At 45.8% G+C, this 16,049-nt stretch overlaps 1 protein-coding gene across 1 annotated transcript; it reads right to left on the bottom strand.

The window, feature by feature from the left end:
• Positions 1-120: 120 nt before the first annotated feature.
• LOC133747969 (chemokine-like factor) lies at positions 121-14,681 on the bottom strand. Its single transcript, XM_062176456.1, has 4 exons — positions 14,515-14,681; positions 7,928-8,086; positions 3,987-4,082; positions 121-553 (listed from the first exon to the last, which is right to left on the bottom strand). The coding sequence occupies exons 1-4, from the start codon at positions 14,578-14,580 to the stop codon at positions 425-427; spliced, it is 450 nt and encodes a 149-aa protein (XP_062032440.1). The 5' UTR covers positions 14,581-14,681; the 3' UTR covers positions 121-424.
• Positions 14,682-16,049: the final 1,368 nt, after the last annotated feature.

Raw genomic sequence — 16,049 nt, 5'->3', positions numbered from 1 at the left:
TGGCCAGCTGTGCCCTGGAAACCAGCGCTGCACGCCAACGGCTGCCTGGCCGCCTGGCCCTCGCGCGCATCCCGCTCTTGCTGACCCGCGGGCAAGCGCAGCCCAGCAGCTGCCCCCCTCGCCGCCCGGCGACCCCAGGTTTATCCACGCCTCCGCCTCCGAGCTGAAACTAGCCAGCAAGCAAGGGTCTCTGCGGACCATCTGGGGCGTTCTGCCCTGCCATCGAGGCCCGGGAGCTACAAAACTCGATCCCAGCCCACTGCTGCCAGTACTCCCGTGAAAGTTACAGACGCCAGGTGCAAAATTTGGAAATCTTTCTCCAGGTTCCATACTGAGATTAGAATGAGAACAACTGTGGAAAATGTTGTGGAAACATAAGGAAATAGGTTTAATTCTTGTTATTAACTAAAAAAAAAGTAAAAAATTACAAATCTTCTTCTTCTTTGTCGTGAGCAGGCTTTTTCTGATAAGGACCACTTGGATTAAACAGAAGCTTCCGGTAAATGAGGGCACCATCAGCAATACAGAACACTGCCGTTATGAGCGCAAACACCTGGAGACAGAAGACACAGTGTCACCCACCGCTGTGATGAACACAAATTGTCAATGGTCTGCCCACCAGCTCCTCTGATCCTCTGCAAAGTTCCCCAACACCTGCCTATGGACCAAGAACAGGAAGCTGAAGTGAGCAGAGCTGATAGTGGACTCCTGGTCCATATGTCTTTACTTCTTTTTTAAGATTTATTTATTTGTCTGAGAGTGTTGTGGAGAGGCAGAAACACACACACACACACACACACACACGGGGGGGGGGTATCTTCCATCTGCTGGTTTACCCCCCAGGTGGCTCCAATGACTAAGGCTGGGCAAGGCCGAAGCCAGGAGCCTGGAGTTTCATCCGGGTCTTCCACAAAGGTAGTAGGGACCCAAGCACTTGGGCCGTCTTTCAATGCTTTTCCCTGGCCATTAGCATGAGCTGGATCAGAAGTGCAGCAGCCAGGACATGGACCGGCGGGCGCCCACATGGGATGCCAATGCTGCAGGCGGTGGCTTTACCTGCAGCACCACAGCACCACAGCGCCGGGCCCTGGGCCCTCTCTTACCTCTTCACCCACTGCTGCATGTGCTCTTTTAAGCGCTACTGAGGAGACTCAGTTACCAACCATCATTTCTACCCCCTGTGTCCACTGTTTGATTTCCCTGTTGCAGGGCTGTACTGGAGAGAAGATCAAGGTTAACAGCCGCTCAGGATGCGATCACAGGCATGGTTGCCATGATCAAGGCTCTGGAGACACACTGGGCATCTGGAGCGTACCACATGTGTGGTGTGCTCTGGGTTACAGGGTGACAAGATTAGCCAGCGTGAACTCTCCAAGGCTGGGCTGCATCTGCTTTAGAAGTGGGATTCTAAACAAGCCTTGGGAAAAGAAAACTGAATGAAAGACAACAGACTGAACACAGCGGGCTTGGAGGGGACCAGAACTTGCGCGCCACGTGGTCGGCTTCCTGGATTCCTACAACCTCCTTTCCCCCCACCTCCTAGCTTCTGAGCAGGGTTGATACTTCCCTCTATCAGTCCTTCTGGGATTCTGGCATTTCTCCGTGCTGCTGTTTCCTCCCATGGTTCTTTCTTCTCCCTTTCTTCTTGCCAAATTGCAATTTTGCTATCAGAGAGAGGTAGCTGCTTCCTTTTTCCTGTGTCCCCTGTCCCTCTGTCAACAGCTTCTACACAGCTGTCTGCGCTTCTGTCTCCTGTGCTAGGCTCTAAGCAACCAGAAGATTGGGCTCACGTTCTAGTCCAGTGCTGTCCAAAAGAAACATAATGTGTGTCACCATGTAAGCCACCTAATTAATTTAAGGTTGTCTCGGAGCCACATGAAAAAGAAAAGGGGTGGCCTTTGACACAGCAACTAAGACTCTGCTTGGGATACCCACATCCCATCCTGGCGTGCCTCGGTTCGAGTCCTGGCTCCTCCACTTCCAATCCAGCTTTCTGCTGGGAAGCAGCAGATGATGGCTCACGTTCTTGGGCTGCTGCCACACATGCGCAAGACCCAAATTGAGGTCTCGGCTCCTGGCTTCGGCCTGACCTAGCCACCCTGACTGTTGTGGGCACTTCTAAGTGAACCAGCAGATGGAAATCTCTTTCTCTCTGCCCTTTGAATAAAATGAAAATAAAATTTTAAAGTAAAGAAAAAGTGAAATAGACTTTAATATTTTATTTAGTCCAATATATCCAAAATATTATCAATCTAGCAATGTTAGTAATGAAATATTCTACGTTCTTTTTTCAGATCATAAATCTTTGAAATTCAGTGTTGATTTTATACTTGTAGTTTATCTCAATTTAGACTAGTCACATTTCCAGTACACAGTGTGCCTCGTGGCTACTGTATTGGAGACCACTTTGTAAATGGCTGCAAAGTAACTTATGGAATGCATAAATGAATGAATGAGTAATTAAGTGAATGAAAGTCAATCTTAACCTGTTCCCTCTTTCTTCGGACTAGAAGAGTAAGATTATCTTTAAAAACAACTGGGGGAAGTTGTTATAGTCATTTTTAGAAAAATTCCATCACTCATAGTTGCTTGGGGCCTAAGGGAGATGAAAACCATGTTTTGTTCTTTTTTGAAAAAATGTTTTTAGATTTATTTGAAAGGCAGTTACAGACAGGAAAAAGGAGAGAGGGAGAGTGAGAGAGATCTCCCATCTACTGGTTCACTCCCTGAATTGCTGCAATGACTGGGTCTGGGCCAAGCAGAAGACAGCAGTCTAGAACTCCATCTGGCTCTCCACATTGGGTGCAGGGGCCCAAGCACTGAGCCACCTTCTGCTGCTTGCCCAAGCACATTAGCAGGGAGCTGGATGGGAAATGGAGTAGCAGGGTCTTGAATCAGTGCACCAGTATAGGGTTCCACGTCACAGGTGGTGGCTTAACCCTCTGATAAAATACTGGCCCCAAAACCGTGGTTCTGAATCAGTTCTAACTGACCTATACTTTCAGAAAACAAGGAAACAGGAAGGAGAATTTTCTAACTCAAGCCTCTCACTCAGAGCCTAGAAAAGCCAAATGATTTTGAGTCTTCTATAAGGAATACAGAAGTATTTCAGATGGATTCATACCTAAATTACTTACCTCTTTGATTTTGGCTTGCCTTCCAGGATAAATTCTGATGAAGTTGCTTTGCCATCCGTAAAAGTTCAAAATAATCCTTCCTAACAACATTCCCTCATCATAGACACTTTGCATCATATTTCATGTGAACAAGAAACAACTGGGCTTAGAATAGTCTATCTCATCGTTTTTAAAAAAAATATTTATTTCCTTGAAAGGCAGAGTTACAGAGAGAGGGGGAGAGACAAGAGATTTTCCATCCCTTGATTTACTCCCTAGATGGCCTCACCAGCTGGGCCTGGGCCAGGCTGAAGCCAGGAGGCTGGAACTCCATTTGTGTCTCCCATAGAGGTGGTAGGGGCCCACGTACTCAGGCCATTGTCTGCTGCTTTCCCAGGTGCATTAGCAGGGAGCTGGTTTGGAAGCAGAGCAGCTGGGACTGGATCTGGTGCCCATATGGGGTGACGGCTCTGCATGCCGTGGTGCTGGCCCCAGTCTGTCTTAATGAGTGATATGTAACCTACATGCTTTTCTTGAAAAGGGAGAGCTTTGAAGCTCATCCATCACGTTTCTCAGAGCTAAGTGTTGTAACTGATTCTAGTAGCTTCTCTCAGTCTGGTCTAACCCTATATACCTATAAGAAATATGTAGGAGCCTCTTTATTTGGCTAACTCCAGTTCTATTACAAAATCATACTCCATCACAAGGCAAGCATTCATACACACAAAATATTAAGCCACTAGATACTACATCCTGGCCCGGGAGCCTCAAGGATGAACACAGTGTAGCTTTCTATTCTTGTATCTGTTTTTCACATAAATTTGTATTCTGATCAAACCTCAAGAAAGAAACCAGAAAGATCTCACTTACCCCTCCAAGGATCGTAAATGTTGTGGTTTCTGGTATCAGTGCCAAAACAGATAAAATGACCAAGAATAATGTTGTTACGATCGAATTGATAATATCCTAAAAACACAAGAGTAGGAAGGTAAGTCTTACATGAAACCACCAAGTAACACTTAAAAAAAATGGCTTGACTTTACAAAGATTTTGAAAATTCCATTTAAACAAATTTATTTGGCATGTATCTTTCAGGAAACCAAAATGATACCTTTATAGTATTATTTGGTGTATACTGACAATGCCTAGTGCTTCTCTTTACCTATAAAATATCAATCATTTAACTATTTAAGCTTTTATTTCTTTTTCATTTAACATATAGTTGATGTGAGAAATCATCTAGTTAGGAAAGAAAGCAGATCATCTGTTAGGTAGAAGCTCAACTTTTTTTAAATATATATTTTTAAAATCTATTTGAAAGACAGAGGTACAGATAGAGGTAGAGAGAGAGATCTTCCATCCGCTGGTTTATTCCCCAAATGGCAGCAACAGCCAGAGCTGAGCTGACCCAAAGTGCAGGGCTAGGAGCTTCTTCCGGGTCTCCCATGTGGGTGCAGGGGCCCAATGCTTGGGCCATCTTCCACTGCTTTCCCAGGTGCATTAGTAGGGAGCTGAATTGGAAGTGGAGCAGCTGGGACTCGAACCAGTGCCCATATGGGATGCTGGTGCTGCAGGCTTATGCTTTAACCTGCTGAGCCACAGCACTGGCCCCCAAAGCTCAATTTTAATAAGAGAAAATGTTGAGAAGTCTACACTGAATGTCAAACAACTCTGTTATTAAAATGAAAATTAATAAATTTTAAAATAGCATGTACTTAAGAGAAAGTGGTAATTTTCAGGAGAAACCCCACACACATTTTATGTAATATCTGACTAATAGGCATTTTTCTGTGCATTCTAAGTTATTGGAACAAGATATATATTTTTGTTCACTGTCTTGATTATTTATACTGCAGGTAGATGTTTCCAGTGAATGGAAATGTAGTAGGAATTTATCTGTGGGACAATGCACATACCTCATATGTGAACAAACCACTTTTCTAAATTATTTGGAGAAGACTGGATTTCCCAGTGTTAACTTTTTAATACTCATTTATTAGCCACTTAAGGTAGATTATAAAATCTAAAAATAAGTATCAGTATTTTAGATCTTAGTTTTTTTCAAGTTTTTTATTTTCACAGTGGAAAATTGGGGTATAGTATTCTTTTTTCTATCTGTGCCTTTATATTTTCAAGTGTAATTGTAATTAGGTTAACATTAAATTTATTTGTAGTATTTCATAAAAAAGAAAATTAATTTTCCATACAAATGAACATCATGTATGAGATTACTCATTTTTAGTGCAGTATCTATATGGCTATCCTGAATTAACACTTAAGATGTTTCTATTTTGGACAGCATAACTCTCTGAGCTCACATTTTTATAACCCTGATAGAGAATTTTTACAGGCATGGTAATTTTTTTTTAACCCAAACTGAATATGTTGCTTCTTTTTAAAAATGTTTTATTTATTCTCATCTTATTTGAAAGACAGAGACACAGAAAGAGAGGGATCTCCCATCTACTGGTTTAGTACCCAAATGCCAACAGCTAGGGCTGGGTCAGACTGAAGCCAGGATCTGGGAACTCAGTTTGGGTGCCGCATGTGGGTGGTAGCAGCCCAGCCACTTGGACCATCACCTGCTGCCTCCCAGAGTGTGCAGCAGCAGCAAGCTGCAATCAGAATGGAGCCGGGACTCAAGCACTCTGACATGGGATGCAGGCATCCCAAGTAACATCTTTATACTTGCATCAAACACCTGCCCCAGTGTTACTATTTCTGATGCAGCTCTTTCAAGAATTTCCCCAAATGAAGCATTTTAATTCCTAACTGTGGCTTTAGGAAGGTCTATTTATTAAAGATGGCCACAGCAGCCAGGTTTGATTCAGGCTGAAGCCTGGAGCAAGGAACTCCATCTTGGTCTCCTACATGACTACTTGGCCATCTTCTGCTGCCTTCCAAGGAGCATTGGCAGGGAGCTAGACCAGAAATGGAGCAGCCAGGACTTGAGCTGCCACTCTGATAATCAGATGTTCACGTCAGAAGCAGCAGTTTGTGTCGCTATGCCACACCACCAGCCCCAGTTGATATTTTAATGGGTACAGTGTGGGAATGATAAATCATCTTTATTCTGGAATACCTTACTTATGTTTGCAGATAACTATAGGCAGGGAAGAATTAACACAGAAATGCCAAAATTCAAAATCCTGATGACTTAGAAAAGTTATTAGAGGAAGAAGTTCAATGGGGCCAGGGAAGATTAGATACACTTAGGAAGAAAACAATTCCCATTTGCAGGAAATATTGAGACTAGCTTTCCCAGGTTAACTTTCTTCTGTGCTAGGTGTTTAGTTCAACTTCAAGGCAATAGAAAAAATCAATTACAGAATCTGGGATTAGCAGATGCTTAGCATTTAGAAAGTAATTTCATTCGCTCCAGATCAGACAGCAAGCTGGGTTTCATAATAGAGTGCTAACTGAGTTGCCCACATAGCACCATTTCTAAGGGATTGCAATATCAGCCAAGTTTGATCCTCAGAGATTTGGAGACTACTTTCAGTTTGCTACACACAGGCTGCTCTGTGTATTCTGTTAAACGTGGAGCTCCAAGTTTATTATTAGCGTATGTAAGTAGCTCCAGAGAATTATAGTTTAAAGGAAAGGAACAGCCCAAATGTGATAGCTTTCTTGATGCTACAGCAGTTACCGGTCTAGCTAAAGAAGGGAAGGGCAGAGTGGGGTGCAGGAGGGTGACCTATGGAGACAGGAGGCTGGAGTGAGCTCACTCGGTTTACTGGAACCAGCTACTAGTCCAGACGGAAGGACCATGTGCACCTTAACTAGTATCTTCAATCTGCCCCCCCCCCCCTTTTTTTTTTAAAGATTTATTTATCAATCTGCCTTTTTTGCCAGTGAATTTTCAGAATAATCTGGGCACTCTACTGCTCTAAGAATGTCAAGTTGACATCTGTACACTACAAAGTAGATTCTCTAAGGTCAGTTAGAATTACTTGGCATTAATGGTTATTGATTTCAAGTAAGATACATTATGCTCTATCCAGCCTCCCTACTTAGATTTTCTATTTAGGGATCAAGGATATGCAAAAACAGAAACTTAGTACCTGCCTCTATCTCTCTTCCCCAACTGAGAGGCCATATCAACATGCATTTGAAAGAGAAGTAAAGATTAAGAATGCTATATTAATGTGATACTAAATAAAAATTCTTTTAGAAGATTCTATACTTCAATGAATTCTCCTACAGAATGGTCATCCACATCTACTGATAGATGGCACTTACAGGAGAATTTATCTTCTGTGGCTGTCTTAGATTCCTGAAAACCTCTCCAAAGGACAGTAAAAAGTATATTGGGGGGCTGGCGCTGTGGTGTAGCAAGTAAAACTGCTGCCCGCAATGCCAGCATCCCATACAGGCACTGGTTCAAGTCCCAGCTGCTCCACTTCCCATCCAGCTCTCTGCTGTGGCCTGGGAAAGCAGTGGAAGATGGCCAAAGTCCTTGGGCCCCTGCACCCATGTGGGAGACCTGGAAGAAGCTCCTGGCTCCTGGCTTTGGCTCAGCACAGCTCTGGCCATTGCGGCCAACTGGGGAGTGAACCAGCAGATGGAAGACCTCTCTCTCTCTCTCTCTCTCTCTCTGTCTCTGCCTTTCCTTCTCACTCTGTGTAACTCTGACTTCCAAATAAATAAATAAATCTTTTAAAAAAAAGTATATTAGCAATGGGTAGAATTCATCTTCCTTCAGCCTATCAGAGATTACCTTAAAGGCTCAAGAGAATCAAAGAACAGTTTATTAAATGTCTCACTATGGTAGGAACATGCAAAGTTTAAGGATGAAATTGAATACTTACAAGCAAAGGCCAAAACAGACATTTCATTAATCGATCAAGTCTGAGTATATATAAAATAATGAAAAATAAAATAATAGTGACTTCAAATCCTGTGATAACAATGTATGGTTCAGGGGCTTGTGCGAGGATAAAAAAGGTCATAGATGTCACAGATAGTGCCTAGAAGAAAGAAAAAAAAATGCTTTACTCAATGATTATTGAATACAAATCAAGCTGTAAAATACTTAAGAAATAATTAAATGTATTCCTGCCACACAAACACACACACACACAAAAGAGGCATGCTTATAATGTATAGATAGGGTCTTGCGTTATGGCACTGTGGGTTGAGCCACCACCTGCAATGCTGGCATCCCATACAGGTGCCGGTTCGATTCCTGGCTGCTCCATTTCTGATCAGGCTCCCTGCTAATGCGCCTGAGAAAGTAGTGGAGAATGGCCCAAGTGTTTGGGCCCTTGCACCCAATGTGGGAGACCTTGAAGAAGCTTCTGGCTCCTGGCTTTGGTCTGGCCCAACTCCAGCCACTGCAACCATTTAGGGAGTGAACCAGCAGATAGAAGACCTCTCTCTGTGTCTCTCCCTCTCCTCTCTGTAATTGTCTTTCAAGTAAATAAATAAATCTTAAAAACAAAAAATGTATAGATACTGGTTTCTCTTTGTGCATTGGATAACTAAGTACCCCCTGTTTTAAGTCTAATTCACTACCTGTATTTTTTAAAAGATTTTATTTTTATTTATTTGAAAGGCAGAGCTACAAAGAGAGAATGAGGGAGAGGGAGACTTTCTATCCACTATTTCACTCCTCAAATGGCCCCAATGGCTGGGGCTGGGCTGGGCCAAGCCAAAGCTAGGAACTAGGAGCTTCTTCTGGGTCTTCTACATGGGTGCAGGGGCCCAAGGACTTGAGCCATCCTGCCCTAATTTCCCAGACACATTAGCAGGGAGCTGGATCAGAAGTGGACTCAAAATGGTACCCACATGGGATGCTGGCACTGCAGACGGTGGCTTTACCCACTGTGCCATAGCGCCAGCCCTACTATTTGTACTTCTGATATTTCATTTCCCAAATCCGTTCTCTTGATCTTTTCCCATCAAACATCTCCTTCCTCTCTCAGACCTCTAATTGTCCTCCTTTGATAATTCCTTTCTTCATCATCTTATAAACATTTCTTTTTTTTTCTTCAAAGATTTTATTTATTTATTTGAAAGTGTTACACAGAGAGAGCAGAGGCAGAGAGAGAGAGAGAGAGAGAGGGAGAGAGAGAGAGGTGTCTTCCATCCAATGGTTCACTCCGCAGATGGCTGGAATGGCCAGAGCTGCGCTGATCCGAAGCCAGGAGCCAGGAGCTTCTTCCCGGTCTCCCATGCGGTGCAGAGGCCCAAGGACTTGGGCCGTCTTCTACTGCTTTCCCAGGCCATAGCAGAGAGCTGGATCAAAAGTGGAGCAGCCGGGTCTTGAACTGGCGCCCATATGGAATGCCAACACTTCAGGCCAGGGTGTTAACCCACTGCGCCACGGTGCCGGCCCCATCTTATAAACATTTCTAAGTTATCTTCTCTTAACATGCACATGCATTTCCCACAAACTCTCAAAGTACCCTGTAGCGGCATGTCACTGCAACTGCTTGTCAGTCTACTGCACCAAGAACCTGAGTTCACAGATTACGCAATCATTTTTTCAGTTCCTGCTCTGTAAACTCTTTGTTCTACAGTAATTAGCATTGGTGATTTCTCTATTTTCTTAAAATTTCTTGTGATTTCTGCTACAGTCGGTTCTTATATCTTCCCTGAGCTACTGACTCCCCCCCCCCCCAGTTGTCTTTAAATGTCCCATTAACATCTCCCACATTTCTTCACAACTCTAAGGAAACTGCTTTTGCTAACATCACCACTGATTTCAGAAGTACAAGCTGAGTAATTGCCCAGTCTTAATCCCTAGGGACCCTGCTGACTTACTTGCCATTGGCTGTCCTTCTCTTCTTCCTCTGCTTCTTTGGGTCCCATGTCATCTTTCCTGGTTCTCATTCCTTCTGCAAGTCCTCTTGGTGATGTCCTCTCCCTTTATCCACTCCTTTAAAATGCTGACCTTTCCCTGTATTCTGTTCCCATCCCACTCAATAAACCTAGGTCTCTATTCTAGGTCTACCTTCCACGTTTCACACACAAACATCACCATTTAAAATCCCCATCTGGATAGCCTGTCAGCATCTGAAATTCACCATGTCCACAACTGAACTGACTCCTATGCTAGGTACCTAGGACCACTGCACCTCCCCATTCTCTGTAACCACATGATCAGTTATCAAGTTCTGATGACCTGATGCCCATTTCTGGCCTTCCCTCCTCTTCATCCCTACAACTACTGTCCTTCAGCATCTTTCCCTTGAACTGTCATGACAAATACACTACAGTAAAATTTCTAAAATGCAAATTGGTTTATATATTTCTTCATCTATCTATCTAGAATCCTTCAATGGCTCCTCTTGGTCTTCCAAATAGAGCCTCCCTCTGAATGCATGGCCAGGGTCTTCCCTGACTCAGCTCTTGTCTGCCCCGAGAGCAAAGAGCTGCCTCACATTTATCCACATTATCATTTTAATGTTTATTCTTGGTCCTTATCTTACTTGAACTGATGTATCTGACAAAGTTGGTGACTCCTTCAAGAGCTTCTCCTCGTGGCTTCCAGGGCATCATATTCTTGGTTTCTCCGACTCCGCAAATGCTCTCTCATAGTCTTCTTTGCTGGTTCCCCCTCTTTTCCCGAACATCTTGATGTTGAAATGTTCTGTGGTACATTCCATACTTCCTTATTTATATTTTTTATGTTATCTTGATGACTTCATCAGCTTTGTGGCTTTAAATATTTTATATACCTAAAACCTGACCTTTACAAAAATCCATTCTTATTTCAACTCCTTATCCAATTTTACCATTTAGATGTCTAACAGATATCTCTACTCTCACAATGAGATCCAAAATTGAACTTCTGATCCTTTTGCCACATTTGCTTCGCTGTAAACTTTCCAATCTCCACGGATGGTGACTCTACCCTTCCTGTTGCTTAGGCCAAAAACTTGGGCGTTATCTCGAGTCTTCTTTCTCTTGGTTCATCAGCAATTTTGTTTTGGTAACTACTTTCAAAATACAGGTTTAACATTTATAATTTGAAAATCCAAAACCCCAAATGCTCCAACATCTAAAACTTCTTGAATGGAAAAGTTCATAGCTGATTTCTCAGGGTTGAATGTACATACTTTGTTTTATGCACAAAATTATAAAAAAAGGTTGCATATAATTACCTTCAGGCTGTATGTATAAGGTGTATATAAAACATAAGTAAGCTTCATGTTGAGACTTGGGTCCCATCCCTGAGATATCTTACTCTGTTTACACAAATATTCCAAAACCTGAAATCCAAAATGCTTCTGGTTCTGGACATTTTGGATAAAGGATATTCAAACTCGATAAACATACTTCAAAAAGTTTATGAAAAATAGAATTAAAAGTTTATCTTGGTGCCAAAAGGAATTGAAATCCATGCATATAATGATTCTTCAACAAATTCAGGAAAAATGCATATTAGGAAAAAAATAAGTGCATTTCAAATTTTTGTACCAAAACAAAATTAAATTCCAATTTAATTTTCCATGAACTCTTTGAAGGCCCTGAGCACTTCTATTACCTACTCTGCTACCACCAGACACCAGCTGGTCTGAGCTGCCATCACCTCTTGCCAGATCATTGCAACATCTTTAACTGGTCTACCCTTGACCTTGCTGTAGTCCTTTCCTGTTCCTTCCTACCAATCTACCATTAACATAGAAGCTAGTGTAATTAAAAAAAAATTTGTTTAAGATTTTATTTATTTGAGAGTCAGAGTTACAGAGAGAGGGAGAGAAAGAGAGGTCTTTCATCCACTGTTCACTACCCAGATGGCCGCAACATCCAGAGCTGGGCTGATTTGAAGCCACGAGCCAGGAGCCAGGAACCAGGAGCTTCTTCCATGTCTCCCATGAGGGTGCAGGGGCCCAAGCTGTTGGGCCATCTTCTGCTTACCCAGGCTATCAGCAGTGAGCTGGATCAGAAGTGGAGCAGCTGGGACTCAAACCAGCACCTGTATAAGATGCTGGCGCTGCAGGCAGATGCTTGACCTACTACGCCACAGTGGCGGCCTTTTTGTAAGTCCGATTCAAAACTTTCCTTATTGCCACTGTATTCTACTTGAGCCACACTGGTTCTTGACTCCTTCAGACACATGCCTGCCACTGGGTCAACCCAGTGGACTTTCCTCTGCTTCACGCTTCCTCCAGATATTCTTAAAGCTAACCTCAGTCATCTGTTTCATCAGATGTCAACCTGACTGTATAATAATCCTTCCACTTATTACTACAGTCTAGAGCCTTTTACTACAAACCCCTTCCTCCTTTAACCTGGCTTTAGTTTTTTCTTATTCCATAGCACTTACGGCCTTCTAGAATACTACATACCATGTTTGTCTCCTATGCCCTCCCATCTAGTAAGTAAAGTCTTATGAGGGCAGGAATCTTTCTTTTGTTCACTGATCTCTCTCAAGAGCCTGGGATAATTCCTGGCACACCACAGGTACTCAAAAATACTTGTTAAGTGAATCAATAAGGTAACATTCAGCTTCTTTTAGTTTGCTATTTTGCTTTCATGCCTTTGTTCAGGTGGCTCTCAGACCCCACCTTGGGTTTCCAGGAAGTTTTGACACTTCCATTTATTTTCCTGGTTAGACATCTACTTCTGTGCCCTGTCTCCACCCTGTTATGTATTATAGCTATATGCTGATGACTGGACCGAAGAACACCATGGGTCAGCGACTTCTTTGTTCATCTTGGTGGTTCCAAGTTCTGCTCTAGAGCTTGGAACAAGTTAATTGGATTGCTTGTTAATGGAATTAATAGGTCAAAAACGAAACCTAGGCCGGCGCAGTGGCTTAACAGGCTAATCCTCCGCCTTGCGGTGCCGGCACACAGGGTTCTAGTCCTGGTTGGGGCGCCGGATTCTGTCCTGGTTGCCCCTCTTCCAGGCCAGCTCTCTGCTATGGCCCGAGAAGGCAGTGGAGGATGGCCCAAGTGCTTGGGCCCTGCACCTGCATGGGAGACCAGGAGAAGCACCTGGCTCCTGGCTTCGGATCAGCGCGATGAGCCGGCCACAGCAGCCATTGGAGGGTGAACCAATGGCAAAAAGGAAGACCTTTCTCTCTGTCTCTCTCTCTCACTATCCACTCTGCCTGTCAAAAACAAACAAACAAACAAACAAAAAAACCGAAACCTTCCTCATGAACCTGTTCTTCCTCCAGGGTTCTAGAGCTTTTAGTACCTGGCACAAAGCCCTCAGGCCTTCAGCTCGCTTTCTCCCTGGTTATTTATTTATTTGTTTTTTTGACAGGCAGACTTAGTGAGAGAGAGAGAGAGAGAGAAAGGTCTTCCTTCCGTTGGTTCACCCCCCAAATGGTCTCTACAGCCGGCGCTGTGCCAATCCGAAAAGCCAGGAGCCAGGTGCTTCCTCCTGGTCTCCCATGCAGGTGCAGGGCCCAAGGACTTGGGCCATCCTCCACTGCCTTCCTGGGCCACAGCAGAGAGCTGGACTGGAAGAGGAGCAACCGGGACAGAACCGGCGCCCCAACCGGGACTAGAACCTGGGGTGCCGGCGCCGCAGGTGGAGGATTAGCCTAGTGAGCCGCGGCACCGGCCTCTCCCTGGTTATTTACTCTTGCTTAACCAGATGTAATACCTTCTTCCTCTAGAACAGTTTTCTGAACCGCTCTTGCGAAGGTTATGCCTTGTTTTTATGTCACAGCTGTTTCTCAGGATCAGAGTGTGGCAGGGACGCAAGAGGGTCCCCTCACTGCCCTGGGGTCCGCAGCGCCCTCACAACTCCACTCTGCCTGTCAAACTCTGCTCTCTGGGAGCGCTCTGCCTTCCAAGTGGCCATATGATTTTCAAGACCTTTCCCAACACACAGTGCTTCCTCCCGTTAAGAGGAAGAGGTCCCTGTAACTTTTAACCATCTCCTCCCCTGTTCCGCGGGTCAGCTCTTCATGATTTAAGACAATTCATTGTCTCTTCTCGAATTCCTTCAACTAGGAGTTTCCCGCGATCTAACTTGCCCCGTCACTTTTGCAGAAGTGGGGATTCCCTTCTGCACGTCTCCGATCAGAGCTACCGGCCAGCCTCCTGGTCCCGGGCAGCTCTGGACCTGGCTCGGACCCTGCCGGCACCGAGCTCAGGCACACGCACATCCAACGTCCGACTTCAGGAATACACAGAGCATCTAGCCCCGCCGGGATTGAAAACAATTTCTTTTCAATCCTGTTGGCTTTTGAGCGGCCGCGACGCATCACCCGGGGGTCTGGCCTGTGGGCCCAAGAGCAGGTGACTCAGGAGGCTCAATCGGTTTTGCGGAAGGGTGTGGCCAGTGCCTGCCTTAGTTCTGCCTTTCCTCCAGGGCGCAGCGTGGAAGGCCTTGCCCGGGGGAGGCCTCGTCACAGCGGGGTTGGGGCTGAAAGAGCACACGGACACTCACTACCCCTGAGCCCCTCGACCCGCCGCCCGGCCCTCACCAGCCGCAGCATCTTCACGTGGCCTTTCACGCTCAAGCAGAAGGGACGATGCTTTGGTTTCGCCATAGCGCCAGCAGACAGAACAGTCGCACTTCCTCTTCAGCCCTCTCAGCGCACTGCCAAGCCTCGCGCGCCGCGACCACAACCGCCGCCCCTCTCGGCTTCCCGCCCTCTCGCGCGCATGCGTACCGCGCCGCGGAGCCACCTTTGCGCATGCGTTCTACGGCGCGGACCGCTAGCCGCTCCCGCCACGCCCCCTGTCGCGTTCTCCCGCGGTGCACGCGGAAACCTAATGCCGGGAGCCGCCGGGGTCGGCTCCCGCTTGGCCCGCCTGCCCGGTCCTGCCTAGCACTGAGGGCCACAGCGCTCTTGCTCTCTAGGGGGCTGGGGGTGGGGCGTTCCTGTTGGGAGGCGCTTCCCCGGGCTGGGGGTGAGGCGGGAGAGCGGGGCAGCAGGAGGAAGGGGCTGGGAATGTCTGGCCGGCCTCCCCAGACCTTGGTCATCTCAAAAGCCAGGTCCTGGTGATCCCCCTTCGTCTAGAAGAGCTACCCTCTCTCTCCACAGCGTTGATCGCTAGTTGATAATATGCCCTAAGAACATACATTCCACAAAAGCCGAGCCCTGGCTGCATCTGTCTGGGGAGGGTCTCCAGGGTCTGGTACACAGTAGGTGTTAACTTTGTGTATCCTGAACTGATGAGCTGGGCCTCAGGCCCTATCCCTGCTCCCAGGGCATCACAAGCCCCTTCAGCGGACTTGCTCTTTTGCCTCTTGGATTTAATTCGAGTTTCCACAAATACCGCAGTGAAATCAGCGCTCCACCAGCTGGGGGACTATTTTTGGGGGTGGGGGTGTGTGTGAAGTATATATTGCCTCTTTTAAGTGGTTGAGATTCCACCTGGGGTGATTTGGCCACGGTCCCAGTCCCTGGAACCTGTGGATTCTTCCGGTCAGATCTGAGCAGCAGTCAGCTGTAGACCCTCATCCAGTTAGGAAACCTGGACTTCAGTTCTCCAGCTTGCTAACTGGGGAGCACACTTGCCCAGGCCAGGTGTGTGGCCAATGTGCAGGTAGTGGTTTTCCTGTAACACACCTACAGGTCAAGTGAACTCTTTGGCAAATGAGTTCTTTCTCCCAGGCAAAGAGGTGACTGATGCTCCTGAGGGAGGGGGAACCCCTGCACAGAGGCACTGGACCTGTCCCAGCCCTGGGTGGCAGTAGTTCTGGTACTGGGTCTGGGCCTGTGAGGTACCCCAACACTAGCATGGGCTTTTTTTTTTTTTCATTAAGAAAAGATTTATTTATTTGAAAGACAGAATGGCAGAGAGAGGGAAACAGAGATCTTCCATTATCTGGTTCACTCCCCAAATGGTTTAAGCCAGGAGCTTCCTCCAGGTCTCCCATGTGGGTGCAAGGGACCAAGCACTCCGGCCATCCTCTGCTGCTTTCCCAGGCCTGTTAGCAGGGAGCTGGCCCGGATGTGGTTGCCCAACGCCAACCCCGAGGTTGGATTTTTGCTATCTGAGTAGATGTCGG

Source organism: Lepus europaeus, chromosome 19 (assembly GCF_033115175.1).
Source record: "Lepus europaeus isolate LE1 chromosome 19, mLepTim1.pri, whole genome shotgun sequence".
NCBI lineage: Eukaryota > Metazoa > Chordata > Mammalia > Lagomorpha > Leporidae > Lepus > Lepus europaeus.
The sequence above is the reverse complement of the archived record's forward strand: the minus strand, read 5'-3'. Positions and strand labels throughout refer to the sequence as shown.